This window comes from Narcine bancroftii, chromosome 1 (assembly GCF_036971445.1).
Source record: "Narcine bancroftii isolate sNarBan1 chromosome 1, sNarBan1.hap1, whole genome shotgun sequence".
Classification (NCBI taxonomy): domain Eukaryota; kingdom Metazoa; phylum Chordata; class Chondrichthyes; order Torpediniformes; family Narcinidae; genus Narcine; species Narcine bancroftii.
In genome coordinates this window covers 376,625,114-376,638,151 of record NC_091469.1, presented here as the reverse complement: position 1 = coordinate 376,638,151, position 13,038 = coordinate 376,625,114, and the positions used below count along the sequence as shown (strand labels likewise).

The window sequence follows — 13,038 nt, the reverse complement described above, 5'->3', positions numbered from 1 at the left end:
TTAAACTGCAAGAAAAGGAGAATGAGGAAACAAATGGTAAAACTAAACAAAAATGGGAACAAGATTTAAATATAAAGATAAAAAAGGAAACATGGGAGAAGTTATGTTCTGGAACGAAGAGAAATACAATAAATACGAGGTTACGTATGATACAATATAACTGGATACACAGGCTATACATTACACCTCAAAAGTTAAATAAATGGGACCCAACAGTATCTGATAGATGTTTTCGATGTAAAAAAGAAATGGGAACAACAATTCATGCAATCTGGACATGTGAGAAAGTAGAAAAATTTTGGGAAGATCTAAACCAAATATTAAATAAAATTACAGAAAACAATATACCAAAAAATCCAGAGATCTTCCTCCTAAGTAACATAAAAAACAAAGAATTTGGAATTGATTTGGATGGTGCACAAAAAAGATTTAAGATAGCTCTAGCTGTAGCAAAAAAATGTATTATGTCAACCTGGAAATTGGAAGATAATTTGAAAATACAACAATGGTATATAGAAATGAATAAATGTATTCCATTAGAAAAAATAACATATAGTTTAAGAAATAATATTGAAATATTTGAACAAATATGGGAGCCTTACATGAAACACAATAGAGAAAATCTACCAGGGACATTCACTACCTAAATTAACGAAAGGAGAAGGAAATGAAAAGAATTGACTCAGTGGAATTTCTTGTTTATTTTTATTGAATGACAACATTGTTTGACTGGTTTAATGTATCCTAGATTTTGTACTTTAAATGGATGGTGGGGGGAGGTAGGGAGGGTGGGATGGGAGGAGGGAGGGGGGGGGAGAAAATGGCACTGTATATATTTGAAAAGGAAAAAGTATGTATCATGGTCAATGTGGTTTATGGTGTGAAAAATAAAAAATTTAAAAAAAAGATTCTGAAATTGGCCACAAAGTTGTTTGAAATTTGGGGGACCTGTGGTGTCCAATAGAACTGGGCTCAACAAATTAGGTGGCCAATGTATTGTTGAGGTGGGAGCCTGTCTCTTGACACCTTAAATCACACATGTCAAACTCTGGCCCGCGGGCCAATAATTATATTTGGCCCGCAAGATCATTTCAAAAATGTATTAGAGGTGGCCCTCCCTGCAGCGAGAGCCGATGCTGTTTTTTGGTAATGTCACCCCCACCATCCTCCCCCTTCATTGCACATCCTTCCCTATTGTAACACGAGAAATTGTAACACGAGAAGTCTGTCGATGTCATCAGTCGGCAAGCCAGTTGGAAGGCTCCCCACACAACCATTCACTTCTCCCATCTGTTGAGCAGTGCGGCGGATTGGCGAGCGCCTGTGATTTTCTGTCGGCGCGACGGGCATGGCAGGCTGCGCATGGCCCCCGGGCAGTGCAAGCCCCGCGCGACTGGCACCGGACGGCCCTTCCACAGCGCGAGCGCACTTCTCCCGGTCGCCACGGCCTTCAGCGCTTGCACCTGCGCGGACCCCAGGGACAGCTGGTTCGGCCCTGCATGTGAAGCGAGAGAAGATGGCTGTCCGCAAAGGCTGATTGGCAGCACACTGGGCCTGAGTGGGTGGGTAAGCAGGGGTGGGCAGAGGGTGTAGGTGAGGAGTAATGGGCAGGGGAAGTTATGGTGGTACAAGGGGCAGTTAGAGGGAGGGATGAGTAGAAGGAGGGGTGGATAGGGAAGAGGTAAAAGGGGAGGGGCAGGGCGAGTAGGGGAGGGGTGATTAGAGGGTGAGAGACGGGTAGAGGGAGGAACAGGTTGAGGGGAGAGGCAGTAGAGGGGCGTGTATAGGATGGGGTGGGTAGAGGCAGCGCGAGTGGAGTGAGGGGTGAGTAGAGGTTGGGTAAAGGACTGGTCAGGTAGAGGGATGGTGGGTCGAGGGTGAATAGAGGCCTAGAGCCTGAGAAGTGAGCAGGAAATGCTGAGTCCTGATGCAGGCCAAAATGGACACAGCCTGTGAATGCTGACTACATCTCCACAGGGACCAAATATGTTTCCCTCAGGTCAAGCAAAGGGTGAACTTGAGCTACCTACTCCTGACCTGTAACATTATCCTCCTAAAGTTATATCCTAAAGTTTAACATTACATATGTTGAAAGAAGAGAAAACATGCAGATGTTGTTGAAAATTTTCAATAAATATTTAGTTCGGCCCTCGACTTAGTCCAAGTTTTTAATTTTGGCCCTCCGTGAATTTGAGTTTGACACCCCTGCCTTAAATGATCCTTCATCCACTGAATCCAACAAGGACTAAACCGTGTTCATGATGACATTAGCTGAATGTCCAATGCCAAAAAATTACCAGGTGCACTACTGTGAATAGCACCTTGAAATTCAAATGCCAAAATGCAAGAGTACAAAAGCACATGAAACACAAGGAGCAAGCCAGCTGGCCCTTTAAATCTGTCCATTTGATAAAATCCTGACCATCACTTAATTTCCCTTCTATATCCCTTTCACTCTTCATACCCAGAAATGCACCATCTCTGCTCTGTGAGTGTGTGTCCCCAGTGTTCTAACACCGTCTGAAAAAAAATCTTCCTCACCTCTGTCCTAAATCGCCTAACCTTACTTCGAGAATACAAGCCAGAGAAATAAGATATCCTTCCCAGATCCATTTTGTGAAGATCTCCAGATATTTTGCACATGGTAATGGGATCATCTCTCATTCTTTCAAACTTTAGAGTACAGAAGGTAGCCCACTCAATCTCTCAATTTCCACCACATCTGAAATCAATTTGCATTTCCTCTACAGCAAGTATGTCCCCGATGCTGGGAAACTCCAGTACAAGGAGTCACAGTCTGAGTTTAACGGGGAAGGCATTTACGTCTGAGTTGAGGAGAAACTGCTTCACTCAGAGATATGTGAACTTGTACAACCCACTGCCAAAGAAAGTTGTTGAGGCTTAGTTTGTTAGAGGAAATTAGATGTGGCTCTATTGTCTAAAGGGATCAATGGAGGATGGAGAGAAAGCAGGAATAGGGACCGGATGTCTCAAGAACAGCCACAATTATATTGGATGATGGTGAAGGCTCAAAGGGCTGAATGGCCTTCTCCTGCACCTATTCAATGATTCTGCACCCTCGCTTGGGAAAGGGGTCCATAATTGTAAAAAAAACAGGTGTCTCATTCCCCAGAAAGATTGACTAAGGCAACCTACTTCAGATTAAATCAACTGGTGGATGATTTTCTTATGAATAAAAAATGAGTGCTAATCAGTCTAATTTCAAGGCATCATTCATCATAAATGGTGCTGGAGCAGCCTTGTTGTACAGTTCTGCAACTAAATATGTTCATCCCTTGCATTAGTTAAGCATGCCCGTTTAAATTAATTCAGCAAATGAACAGATTACAAGTAGCAAAGTTCTAACATGAATAGTCTCTCACACAATAAGCAGAAATGGAACATCTAAATAAATGTTCTGGTCAGTATATATAAAACTTGCTTTTCTTCAAGGGCAAGCCAGCAAAAGAGAAAATGAAATGTCTCAAATCACGGAGAAAAATACAAGAAGGATTTCAAGTGATTGACAGCTCAACACCATTTTTCACAGCTGCAAGCCCAAAGCACCAAGGGTGCTGATTTACAAAACAGAACTGAGTAGGTTAAAGAGAGGAGTTGCAAAGATTGTTGAACCAGTGTAGTTGCTGAGGCACAGCAGATTGCAAAACAGAAAAAATTTTCATGTCAGAGTCCACAAGATATAGTGGGACTTTGGATCTGCCTTGCCCTTCATAGTCTCAGAGTGAGTGTAACCACGACCACAACATGGGAAGCAGCTAGAGTACAGTTCAATTTGGTGAAGGTATCAGTAGTGGTTGGGACATGTGGACATCATCAAATTAGTTTACTCCTTTCAATTTCTGGAGCAAGAAGTCCTCTGTTTATTCTCTCAGCAGGAGGTCCTTCGTTTACTCTCTCAACAGAAAGAAACCATCCCACTTCCCCTTAAAACTGCAACGTGTCAACTTGAACACTCGAGTGTTCAACGTTCAGTGCAAGTTTACTGTCATAGGCACAGATGCAAGATTCTTACTTGCTTCAGCCATACAAGTATGTAAGATACACTAACTACAATTGTAAACATTTAAATTACCACAAAAGAGTCATAGATATTAAAGGATAGATTAAAAAAATTCACATTTGCAACATACAAGTAAAGAGACTTTTCTGTAGTGCAGACAGATTTTTTTGGTGGTGCTGGGTTAGTTAATGGTAAGGGGCAGGGTAGTATGGAGAGGTTCATGAGCTTGGTTAAAACTTGTTTCTGAACCTGGAGGTGGTGGGCTTCTGCCTGAAGGTAGCAGTGAGAAGAGATAATGACCAGGGTCATAATCCTTTATAATGTCAGCTGTCTTTTTGAGGCAACATCTCACATCAATGCTTTCATTTGACAGGAAGTTGGTGTCCGTGATGGACTTGGCATGGTTTGAGACTTCCTGTAGCCTTCTGCATTCCTGGCCACATCAGTTTCCAAATCAGCGATGCAGCCAGTTTTCACAGTCCACCTGTAGAAGTTCATTAGCATGTCCAACATGCCAAATCTCCTCAGACTTCTTAGGGAGTCAAGATGTTGGTGTGCCTTCTCACACTTACCTCAACAAAGACAGGTGTGTGGTCACTCGTACTCCTCTTGCTAAAGTCTACAATAGGTTCCTTGGTCTTGGTGATATTGAGTGTAACATTGTTGCTCCAGTATCACACAGTTTCCATCCTACATTCTGATTCATCCATTCCCTGTTATTCCAGCAACAATTGTGGTGTCATTGGCAAATTTATAGATTGCATTGCCGCCAAATTTATTGATTTTTTTTCTTTCTCTATATTGCACAATTTGTTTACATTTCTTTATTTGCTTACATTTATGCATTGAGTCAGTTTTTTGCACTACCGATAAGTGGTAATTCTGCCTCGGCCGCAGTAAAAAGAATGTCAAGGTTGTATATGTTGTCATGTCATGTATGTACTTTGAAAATAAATATGAAGTTCCCTCTGAGGGAATTCAGCAGGATGAATGCTACTCATTAGTCAGGACGAACATTAGGGAAAAAAGAATATTGATTTAATATTTTCCCTCAGTTGATTTTCTTTTTTCTCTACAAACTAATTGCAGGTTCTCACTGACTTGCTACCTATGTGACTTACGTCCATCTGCACATACACCCAAAAATTTGTTAAAAAAATTGATAAACTATAACAAGGATATAGGGCATGTAAGTGTCAAAATGTGCATACTTACTTTGTTAGGTGGTGACCCGGGGTCTGTAGGCATCTTGATTCCTGTGTGCATGCTCAAGTCTTCGGTTGGCGCATGCGTGGTGGGTTAAGGGCGTGAACTCACTATTGTTAGGGTACTCAACTCATGCATGTGCCAATCCATCTCTAACACGTAAACCCACCACGCATGCGTCAAATGGAGATTCGCACATGTGCACAAGAATCAAGATGGCTACGCCCAGCCTACAGAATGCGGGACACCAACTAACAAGGTAAATACTCACAATTAGGCTCTTACATGCCCTGTATCCCTGTTATAGTTTGACTACTGCAACATAAACTGTATAGTTTATATTTTTTCTCTATTTTTTTTAGCAAATATACTCCATTCTGAGATACGACTGATCCTTCAGTCTGAATTACAGTCGTAAGTCAGGGGGTACCTGTACTGTGAAATTGGCAAGGCTCAATGAAGCTTTTCCCTGTGGGAACACAATGAGGAAATCCATGTGTGCATTCCAAAATATTTCACTGATTGCAAGGTCACCGTGTCAATGCTGTGCTCTACACTTGGAGTGTACAACTGGATAATTGAATTGGCTGAAGCTACTTTGCTTAAAAAGTTCTCTCCCAAACGCAGAACCTTTCTATCTGATAACATAAATGGGGAAATAAAATCAAAATCTCCAGACATGAACAATTAGAAATCTGCTTTCTACTTTGCAAGAAATGCTAAGCTTGGAGAAGATAACAATCTCAGGTTAAGGCAGGAAGGTGCTAGTCTCTCTGGTTAAGCTTCAGTAGGAGCGAGTTCTAATTATCAGCACAGGCTCCAGGGAATAAATTCAGAAGGAGCGGTTGGCTCTGCAAGAAAAATGTCTGATCTTTCTGCCAATATAAACTGAATGCAAACAGTAAGTGATACTTTCCAGCCAAGCATTTCCTGATCAGACCGTTTGCTGTCTGCTCAAATTCTGTACAAATCACACCACCATTTTAATTTGGCGTTCCTATGTGGCAAATTGGCTGGTGCTCCTCCTGCTTTGAAACATGGGAGCTGCAACCTGTGCTAAGTACTACCACCTGTAAAATCCGGCCTTGCCATTTCCCACATCCAATCACCATTGCAATCCGTGACCCAACTTTTCCACTCGCCTCAAATGATCCTGTGTGCACAAAGGAAAATAACAGCTGTGAAGCTGCTTACCGTAGTTTGAAGGTGCACACACTTCACTCTATGCAAAAGCTCGGAAAGTGATCCACCAGCCCTTCAGCAAAATATGAAGCTTAGAAGTTACACTCAATGGAATTACCAGGAATAAAATTATCTAAGATTCCATCTGCTCAGCGAGTCTCAACAGTGAAGCCCAGCAGACCTATCAGATGGAGCGTCTTCAACCTAAAATATTTATAGTTTCTCTTCAACACAGATGCTGTCTGACCTGCTGAACGCTTTTCCGCATTTTATGCTTCTATTATGAAGATAGGGTAGCACACTTGCCTCAAAATCCCTTTATTGTCATGTCATAAAACAAGTGTATTATTACACAAAATTTCCTTTATTCCACTGTAAGACAGACAAACATTCACTATCGGCAGAATTTGCCAAGCACCCCTTACAGTCAGAGAAAGCAAAAGAATCACTAAATGACCATTGGCTTCACCTCCAGTGCTCCCACAGCCACACAGCCTTCAGTCCAAACCAAACCCGAGCTCCAGATCCGAACCAACAACGTGATCAAGAAATTTTCAGCCCCTCTCGGTATCCTCTTGCATGTTACATGTCGATAATTTGACAAGTTCCTACAGAGCGTGCTGAAAATGCAACAAACCCACAAACTGCTTACGAGCTGACTCCTCCTTCAATTAGATTGAGCTTAGTGCCAGAGCAGTAACAAAACTGGACTTCACATTTCTTTGTGGCAGCACAAACGAGTTGAGAACCCCATGACGTGAGACAAGTTGTAAGATTAATGCACGACCTACCTTACTTGTGGCTGGGACACCCTCGGCTCCCCAGGCACTCCTCTGTATGGATGGTGGCACATGGTAGGTCTCATGACCTTGTGGCGCAAGGCTTGACATAGTGGAGGGCACTTGGTAAATGCTCTGGCTCGCATACGAAGGAGGCACTTGGTAAATAGGATCTCGGAAAGGACTCCCACAGCTGGTAGAGCTCTGCAGGCTTGTGGGAACCTGATAGGCACCTTGCGAGTGCTGCATTTCCACAGATGGCTCATTCAGAGAGCTGTCATAAATAGGTCCAACCAGAAGTTTGAGCCGGTTGCCAGGCGCAATCCCTTGGCGTCCATGCAATGAGCAAAGCCACCATCCTTCCAACCCACCGGTGTTCTGTTCAATCACCATCAATATATCACCCTTGCGGAAAGATAGCTCCTCTGCCGATTCGGGTACATTGTCGTACAAAGCCTTGGCCATGTGATTCTGGAGATAAGAGAGAAAACAGCAGTGTTTTAATGATGGGAACACAGGTGTCTAATTTATTGCTTGAAGTCTCCATCCCATTCTGCCCCAAATACCTGTGGCCTTCATTGTAACTTGATCAAAGGTTCAAGGTAAACGACAATGAACAAAAAGATAATAAGGTATGGTAAAGTAATACCTTACCTCGACAAAGAGATCAGGCCTGAAGTTTTGGGCACATATCTTTGCTACATTAAAAACACTGTGTGTCCTGCTGAGGCCAAGGAAACCATGCTGAGGGAAAGGAAACCAAGCTACAGTACAGCTGTAAGTGTCCTAATGCACCACCTGCACTGATCCAGAGTAGAGGCTCTCAACTTGCCTCACCCACAGACAGGTAAAAAAACTGCAGATACCAGGGTTCACTGCTAGAAAAACTTAGCAGGTCACGCAGCATCCAGAGGAAGTCAAAGGCAGTCGATATATTGGGCCTCGGTCCTTAATCGAGAATGGACATTCCTGACAAAAGGCTCATCCCTGAAATGTTGATTACCTTTTACTTCAAAGAGATGTTGAGTGACCTGCTGAGTTTCTCCAGAATTTTTGAGTATCACCATCAGACAACCTGAAGTATTTATTCACTTAACCATGGACCATCTCTAACAAACTCACAGCCACCTGTGTGTGTGTGTGTGTGTGTGTGTGTGTGTGTGTGTGTGTGTGGGGGGGGGGGGAGAATGCTGGGGCTGACCAGCTCAAGCCCCTTCTCAGACCATTAATGGGATATTTGGTCAGAAAATGTTTTGAGAATTTGATTTTTAAAAAAATGCGTTTATCTTGCTTGTTACTTGTTTATTACATCATCTGGGACCCCACGCTGGTCTATGGACTACAGGGTGAGAATTGTTTCTTTGGAGGGCACTACTGCTTCCATGTTTGTGTGAGAAAGATGCAAGCGAGGTGCAGGACTGTGATACTGACCCCAAGAGGGGTCTGCAGTCAACGAACCATCATGTTAGAGCATTCACTTAGTCTCATTGCTTAAAGGGTCTACACAGAGGCACCTGGGATCTGTGATCAAGTCCGTGTGCCTTCTGGTGTTGAAGCGCGAACATGGTGATTAGTTCATGTAATCACTGATGATGTAACAAATTCCATTGATCTCATTTGTGTGCATTAAAAAGTTTTGTCATTGGGACCCAAGCTTTCACAGAATGGGTAGGAGGGAGGTGGATGCCCTCAGAAGCATGGGGGTCGACTGGTATTGGTCAATGGACATAATACAGAGATGCTGTATTATGGTGGGTGGCTTATCAGGATGTACATATCAGGATGATGTACTTATCAGGATCAAAGTGCAAATTTATTGTCAGAATACATAATATCATCAGGGAGACATACTTATCAGAATAAAACATTGTCTTAAGTTGGCCAAGCATTGAATAATCAGTTGACACATTTTTGACATGGAGAGTAAACCCATACTCAGCCATGTCCATTATCATCTGACCTTGTAGTACAAGATCAACAGTCTGCTACCCTACGGGTTCAGGTGACTGAGCAAACTAAGAACATTACAAAGAGTGTACAACCTTGAACCTTCAAAAGAAGTTCATTTTGGAAAGGGATAGATAGCTCAGTGTGATTTTCCATGCATCCCTCAGCCTTTGAAAGGCACTGCCATTAGTTAGCAAAGCTGGCTTCTGCAACAACGTTAAGGTTCCTGGACATGAGGCAGTCCCTTGAGTTGCCAAAGACCACAGGTAAACTCCACAGAGGTTGATTGGTTAGCTGAGACTGGACTAAACAATAGGTTCAGTCTGGCAGGAATTGGAGTTGTTTGATTAGACAGTGCTGCATGCTACTGCGCGATTGATGGATGTAACTCTTGGCTTGGAGCAACACTGATACAGTACACGGAGGCAGTATGAAGTTGACACAACAGTTGGGTGTTGTCATGGAACTGAGTTGGTCATTTTCACTTTCAAAGCTTATGGTAAACAGCAGCAGTCTGGGGCTTTACTAACATTGCAGGCTTGCCAACAGGCCCACCCTTTCCACGAAGAACATCCTATCAGGGTGCATCACTGCATGGGATGGAAAATGCTCCACCCAAGACAAGAAGCTGCAGTGGATTGTGAATGTGGGTCAGGTCATCCACCTTTATTGAATCCATCTACAACTCCCACTACCTGAATAAAAAAAACCTCCCTTCACCTCCTTCCTTTATGGAAGAATATCCACGAGTATGAGATCACACATCATCAGATTCAAGGACTCTTTCTTTCCCGTCATTGCCAGACTCCTGAACAGACATCACACTTGTAAAATAATTTGCTTTTGCTTTGTATAAACCAATCTCTCTCTGACTAGCTGTTGACTTGCAAAGCGAACTTTCTCATGGGGCCTCAGTACACATGACAATAAATAAATCTGAGGACTTGCCTGGCCACAACTGCCACAAGTATCCAATGTGGCCTTGTTAGGTCCATAAGGCCCCTTGTACAAAAAAATGCTCCTTCAAGTACTGTTCACCAACTTCCTCCTTCATACCATTGCTGCAGTATCTACTCATTCATTGCCAATACTCCCATTATCCACTTTCTCACTCTTTCCTGCTATTTGGGTATGCTGTCCTGGTCCTTTCTGACACTTGGCAGAGAGTAGGATGTACTACAGAGATCCTCCAATGCAAAAGACTTTCCACTTTACATCAGGGATCTGGAGTGGTGGGCATCACACAGGGTAGTTTTATGGACTCCCAGACTGCTTCACATTTCATTGAATGTGAGAAAAGGCAGCCTCCTTTAGAGTGGGTGAAGCACCTGCTCTTTAATTTCTAATTGCACTCCATTATTCTGATTTTTGACTCCATTGTGGAGAGTTTCAGTTGTTTTTTTTAATATTTTATTTAAAATTTTCCATCCATGTAATTATATACTTTTACATAAGCAAAATTTGATTAGATTTGAAACTGGAGATTACATGGTGATTTTATCCCCCACCTTGCCCTCCCTCCCCTCCTCTTCCTCTTATACCCTCCCCACTAAAAATCATAAAATAGAAATAGTTATAGGGAAAAAATTATAGAAAAAAATAAAATAGAGAATATTATTCTATATTGCACAAAGGATTGGCTCACACATTGAGATCTTACAGTATTTATATAGCAGCTTTAGGGAAGAAGATTATTACAGGCCTTAAAAGGCCAGGAATACATTTTTACATATTTATCCCTAAACTTTGGATACAAGGGCTCCAAATTTGTAAGAAAGTAGAATATTTATTTCTTAAATGATATGTAATTTTCTCCAAAGAGTTTCAGTTGTTTTAGGAGTGGTGGGAACTTGCTTGCTGATGTGCTCCCATGCCTGACCAAGGTGGCTATTCACAGATCCTGGCAGCAGGTAGTTGGTCTGACTTTGATGAAGATGAATGCCTGAGTCACCTATGTGGTGTCTGCAGGTTCACTAATGGCCCTCCAGGACAGATGGCCTGAAGTTCATCCTTGGTAGGGATGATAATTTCAAAAAGGTCTAAATATTGTAAAAAATTTAAAAAGTGTTGCTTATACTGTTCCATCTCATTCTAAATCTTTCATAAGGCTAAATCAATCAACTGCAAACACTGCTCCAACACCATTAACAAATAGCAACATATTTTCTCTCTTTCACTTGTAAAGTTAACTAAAAGATGCTGCCTTTCCTGCATTTTATTTCGTATTGTACAAACACAGGTTTTCCTTTCTCAGTCGAAGTTCATTTTCTGCCTTTGAACATTAAGTAATTACAGCAAGTCTTGACTAAACTCACAAAGAGGGGAGCACATTCATTGGCAGAAATGTTGAAGACAACCATCAAACGTCAATGTGCCTGTGGGTCACACCCTGTACAAATGGCTCTTGATTGCTGTACTTAAAGAAAATGATTCCACTTAAATATTAGCCAACCTTTAGGAGTATTGACGAGGTACTATGGTTTCAGTATCTAGTGTAATTACAGCCTTCTTTTGGAACTTGGACTAGATACAGCGACGGGGTATGTGAGACATTCCAACACGCAAATCTGCAAATCCTTCTAAGCTGCTCTGTATGACAAAATGGCCACAGATTGCACAGGCATTTGGAAATTCTTTTCTTCCACAACCGAGGTCAGTGAGTGGGAGAGTCTGAGCCTCAACTGATCCTGGAGGAACTCAACAGTTTTATTCGTGGCCTTGAGACAAATAAAATTCCTGAAAGTGTCGGCTTATCAGCTGAGTTTCACTTGACTCTATGGGACTGACTGGGTCTGGACCCACTGGAAGTAAACAACACATCAACACCCTCATCTCTAAGCAGAAGGGAGCGATGGTATGCTGGCCTTCATTAGTTGGGGGATTGAGTTCAAGAGCCATGAGGTTATGTTGCAGCTCCATAAAACTCTGGTTAAACCACATTTGGAATATTTTGGTCTCCTTTTTTCCCCTCATGACCCCATAAATATTACTATCAGTGGTGGACTCTTTAATTTGGCCAGTACATCTCATAGGGTGGGGTTTGATTTTTAGATTAGGAGCATGTGTCTTTTTTTCTTCTTTTTCATTTTTTTTCTTTCCATTTAATAGCATGGATTCATGTGAACCTTCTTTACTGTTGTTTGGTATTTGCAATTTGATAGTAATTTATTTTATCATTATTATATGTGCCTATCTTAACATTTTGCACATTTTAAAACCAATAAAAAAATTGAAAAAGAAATGGAATATTGTATTTGTTTTCAGTTCTTGTTGTCTCATTACAGGAAGGATGTGGATGCTATGGAGAAGGTAGAGAGGAGATTTACTAGGATGTTGTCTGGATTGGAGAACATGTCTTATAAGGCAAGGTTAACAAAACAATGGCTTTTCTCCTTGGAATGAAATCTACAAGAAAGAGATCTACAAGATTATAAGAGGACAACCAGCACCTCTTTTTTTGGGGCGAGAGTAGCAAACACCAAAGGACCTCTGTACAAGATGAGGGAGGAAAGTTTAGGGGGGGGTTGTTAGGAGTGAGTTTTGTGTTGCCAGTGGTGGTGGTGGAGGCTGGTACAATAGAGACATTTAAAAGATTCTTAGAAAGGCATATGGAAGAAAGCATAAGTGGGTTATGAGGTAGGGAAGGTTTAGTTACTTTAGAGTAAGTTTAAATAGGTCAGCACAACATCATGGATTGAAGTACCCTTTTTCTTTACATTAATCAATACATATTGGAACGTCAGTTCTCTTGGTTCTTAATATATGCACTCTCAAAATGTATTTAAAAATTCTTGCAGTGCAATAAAGGTTCAATTGTAAGCAAGAAATTTAAGTGCAAATGTCACAAATCACCAGCAATTTAACCAGAGAAAATAACAGACAACCTTCGTTGAATTGAATCTT

At 41.8% G+C, this 13,038-nt stretch overlaps 1 protein-coding gene across 3 annotated transcripts in view; it reads right to left on the bottom strand.

Annotated features, from left to right (window-relative positions):
• nedd9 (neural precursor cell expressed, developmentally down-regulated 9) overlaps positions 1-13,038 on the bottom strand; it is an 85,562-nt gene that overhangs the window by 35,478 nt on the left and 37,046 nt on the right. For all 3 annotated transcript variants that reach the window (XM_069913392.1, XM_069913391.1, XM_069913393.1), the window contains one exon: positions 7,201-7,659. In XM_069913392.1, the coding sequence (XP_069769493.1) occupies positions 7,201-7,653 (453 nt within the window). In that variant the 5' untranslated portion in view covers positions 7,654-7,659. The remainder of the gene's footprint in view (positions 1-7,200; positions 7,660-13,038) is intronic.